The sequence below is a fragment of the Cherax quadricarinatus genome, chromosome 3 (genome assembly GCF_038502225.1).
Source record: "Cherax quadricarinatus isolate ZL_2023a chromosome 3, ASM3850222v1, whole genome shotgun sequence".
NCBI lineage: Eukaryota > Metazoa > Arthropoda > Malacostraca > Decapoda > Parastacidae > Cherax > Cherax quadricarinatus.
This window is the reverse complement of record NC_091294.1, coordinates 19,237,336-19,242,038: the sequence shown is the minus strand read 5'-3', so window position 1 is coordinate 19,242,038 and position 4,703 is coordinate 19,237,336. Positions and strand designations below refer to the sequence as shown.

Sequence of the window (4,703 nt, the reverse complement as noted above, 5' to 3'; positions counted from 1 at the left end):
TACCACACCCATGATACCACACCCATGATACCACACCCATGATACCACACCCATGATACCACACCCATGATACCACACCCATGATACCATACCCATGATACCACACCCATGATACCACACCCATGATACCACACCCATGATACCACACCCATGATACCATACCCATGATACCACACCCATGATACCATACCCATGATACCATACCCATGATACCACACCCATGATACCACACCCATGATACCATACCCATGATACCACACCCATGATACCACACCCATGATACCACACTCATGATACCACATCCATGATACCACACCCATGATACCATACCCATGATACCACACCCATGATACCATACCCATGATACCACACCCATGATACCACACCCATGATACCACACCCATGATACCACACCCATGATACCACACCCATGATACCATACCCATAATACCACACCCATTATACCATACCCATGATACCACACCCATGATACCACACCCATGATACCACACCCATGATACCACACCCATGATACCACACCCATGATACCACACCCATGATACCACACCCATGATACCACACCCATGATACCACACGCATGATACCATACCCATGATACCACACCCATGATACCATACCCATGATACCACACCCATGATACCACACCCATGATACCACACCCATGATACCACACCCATGATACCACACCCATGATACCACACCCATGATACCACACCCGAGATACCACACCCATGATACCACACCCATGATACCACACCCATGATACCACACCCATGATACCACACCCATGATACCACACCCATGATACCACACCCATGATACCACACCCATGATATCACACCCAAGATACCACACCCATGATACCACACCCATGATACCACACCCATGATACCACACCCAAGATACCACACCCATGATACCACACCCAAGATACCACACCCATGATACCACACCCATGATACCACACCCATAATACCACACCCATGATACCACACCCATGATACCACACCCATGATACCACACCCAAGATACCACACCCATGATACCACACCCATGATACCACACCCATAATACCACACCCATGATACCACACCCATGATACCACACCCATGATACCACACCCATGATACCACACCCATAATATCACACCCATGATACCACACCCATAATACCACACCCATAATACCACACCCATGATACCACACCCATAATACCACACCCATGATACCACACCCATAATACCACACCCATGATACCACACCCATGATACCACACCCATAATACCACACCCTTGATACCACACCCATAATACCACACCCATGATACCACACCCATGATACCACACCCATAATACCACACCCATGATACCACACCCATGATACCACACCCATGATACCACACCCATGATACCACACCCATGATACCACACCCATGATACCACACCCATGATACCACACCCATGATACCACACCCATGATACCACACCCATGATACCATACCCATGATACCACACCCATGATACCACACCCATGATACCACACCCATGATACCACACCCATGATACCACACCCATGATACCATACCCATGATACCACACCCATGATACCACACCCATGATACCACACCCATAATACCACACCCATGATACCACACCCATGATACCACACCCATGATACCACACCCATAATACCACACCCATGATACCACACCCATGATACCGAGAAAGATAAAACTCTAATAAGACAAGTTTTATAATGAAGATTATATTTTTTTCACTATTACAAAAATAATGATACAATCAAATACAAACTCTGAATTATTAGTGTTTTTCAGTAAACTCAGAATGACTGAAGTGAAGATGGCGGCTTACGGAGTTTATGACTGACTCAACTACTGTTTGGCAGTCCAGTTTATACTGTATATACCTGTCTATACTCATTATTGCCAACCAGGAGAGACAACTTTCAATACTCATTATTGCCAACCAGGAGAGACAACTTTCTATACTCATTATTGCCAACCAGGAGAGACAACTTTCAATACTCATTATTGCCAACCAGGAGAGACAACTTTCTATACTCATTATTGCCAACCAGGAGAGACAACTTTCAATACTCATTATTGCCAACCAGGAGAGACAACTTTCAATACTCATTATTGCCAACCAGGAGAGACAACTTTCAATACTCATTATTGCCAACCAGGAGAGACAACTTTCAATACTCATTATTGCCAACCAGGAGAGACAACTTTGACGCATTGATGTTCTTAGTCTGTTCTTGAAAAATATTGGTTCATCACTACAGTTCGACATCATCAATATTGGTTCATCACTACAGTTCGACATCATCAATATTGGTTCATCACTACAGTTCGACATCAATACCTGGTAAATCCTCAACAAGATCTCAACATTGTCAAAAGTTGCCTTTAAATCACTTTCAAGCCAAATTTTGTATAAGTCGAGTTCTTTAGGCTGACTGTCATTGTAGTCTTGCATGTTAAGTTTTACAAAGGTAACACAAAGGTAACTCATTCTTCAAGACTGAGTTCTAGGTCTGTGTTATAGATATTGATAAGATTGGCTGTAGCTTCACTGAGTTCAGTGGTATTTATATCTTCTAGATGACAGAGGAATCCAATACGCTCACATACAGCATCATAAGCAGCTGTCCTGCTACTTAGAGATTCAATAAATTGGTCAATAACTGGAATGAAGGGTTGTGTACGGAACTTTAACCTGGGAGTCATCTGGTAGTCTTCTGCTTTACCATAATCCAGTGTGTTAAGACCAACATTTCTCACACTTCTGTAAACTCTCTTGTTCCACACAGTCTGGTTCCAGCTTCTTTATATTCATTGAATGTGTCTCTGTTTCAATGAATGTTTTCAAAGACTTAAGTGATTTGACTCACGAAACCATAATGACACGATTGCAAATAAACCATACCACGGGTGGGGTTTGAACCTGCAGTCAGAGAGTCACAAAACTCCAGTGGAGTTTTGAGATTCTGACTGCGGGTTCAAACCCCACCCGTGGTATAGTTTACTTAAGTGATTTTACTGCAGTACTGAGAACCATTTTCGGATCTTGTAGAACGTGATCTGCTGCATTGAATCTTTCCAAAATTTCATTCCAGAATGAAGCATAAACTGCAGTTTCTAATTTACCCATATTCTCACAGAGATTACTAGCTTTATGTCGGTCCACAACCTTGTTTTCCTCATCGGTCAAGATGTTATTAAGAGCCTCTTTTATCTCGCTGTAACCTGCACAATGGCTTTTGTTGCATCAGTTCTGCAAGACCAACGAGTTTCACATAGTTGTTTAGGCACGTACAGCTGTTTATGTGCTTGCGTTAATTTGTCTTTGAGAGTAGTATAGCGTGATGTAGATGCTGTGAAAAACACTTACAGTTGCTGAACGATATTAAAGTAGTGAAGAGCTACCGTATATGTATTGGCTGCTGTTTTTCCAACTAAATTAAGAGAATGTCTGCAACATGGCACAAACTCTGACAATGGATTTCTTTCTTTAATAAGGGCTTACATTCCTCTGTATTTTCCGCTCATATTTACAGCAGCATCATATACCTGCCCTATACAGTTTTTATATCAATGTTAAGACTTTCCAAAAACTCTAGCAGTACATTGGCCATAACAGCACCAGTGTGACTGCGATTATCCATGAATATCAGGAACCTTTCCTTCGGCAATATGCCTTCTATATAGTGTATGACCAAAGTTAGCTGATCAATGTGAGTGTCATCTGGGGTTGAATCAACTCAAACTGAATAATATTTTGATTTCTTTATTCTTTTTATAATTTCTTTCAGCATAAGTTTGCCCATTATTCCAATGATCTCCTCACATATTGTGGATGAGAGATAACTTACGTGACCTCGTCCTCTACTCACATGCATTTTGATGTGAGCTACAAAAAATGGGTTATACTCCGAAAGCAGTTCCAATATGCCCAGATAATTTCCATTTGTTTACGAGCCAATCACTTCATCTGTGCCTCGGAAAGCTAGTCCACGTTCAGCAATAAATCTGATAGTACTCACAACACGCATGATAAACTTATATGTACCAATAATTCTGCTTCTTGCTTTGCTAGGTCCTGATCAACTCTGCCATGTATCTTCCCTCGTTCTGCAAGAATGATGATCGATTCTAGATGGGACTTTCATTTTTCATGAACAACTATCCTTTCGTTGCTATGCTTCCAGTCATAAAATCCTTCAGTTGATAATTGGCTCTTTTCAGTGCCTGTAGCCGTAAGTTTGCAGGGAAAGCAGTAAACTTTGCCAGTTGTTGGAGAAAAACAGAGCCAGGAACTATTAACTATCTCTTTATTCAGGGATTGTCTCTGAAACAAACTCTGTGAACATTTTCGTGTTTAATATATTTCACTCTTCCCCTTCACCAGTTGGGGGTTTTGAAACTTATCTCAAGCAACTGCTCTTTACAATTTTGCAATTCTACAGATCTCTTCTTTGACCAAAAAGTTATCATTTCCTGGGTAGACGACTCGGGTCATAGACCAATATCAGTTTCTAAGCCGTGATTTTTAGTCTCAACTTTATCGTTGACGTGATCTTCGTGTACTCCAGTATATGCTCGTTATCATGATGCACAATGTTAGCAGCTTCAGCTACAGGTGTACACGAAGAGGTTAT

At 41.7% G+C, this 4,703-nt stretch overlaps 1 protein-coding gene across 1 annotated transcript; it reads right to left on the bottom strand.

Moving 5' to 3' along the window:
- Positions 1 to 2,553: 2,553 nt before the first annotated feature.
- Positions 2,554 to 3,196, bottom strand: LOC138853836 (uncharacterized). Its single transcript, XM_070093138.1, has 2 exons — positions 3,072 to 3,196; positions 2,554 to 2,866 (listed from the first exon to the last, which is right to left on the bottom strand). Exons 1-2 carry the CDS (start codon positions 3,194 to 3,196, stop codon positions 2,554 to 2,556), a joined length of 438 nt encoding a protein of 145 aa, XP_069949239.1.
- Positions 3,197 to 4,703: the final 1,507 nt, after the last annotated feature.

Excerpts from the sequence above, each read along its gene's own strand:
- LOC138853836 (XM_070093138.1), bottom strand. The coding sequence starts at position 3,196 with ATGGGTAAATTAGAAACTGCAGTTTATGCTTCATTCTGGAATGAAATT. Across the intron at positions 2,867-3,071 it reads ACTGCAGTAAAATCACTTAA|CTGGAACCAGACTGTGTGGA; the intron begins GTAAACTATACC and ends AATATAAAGAAG.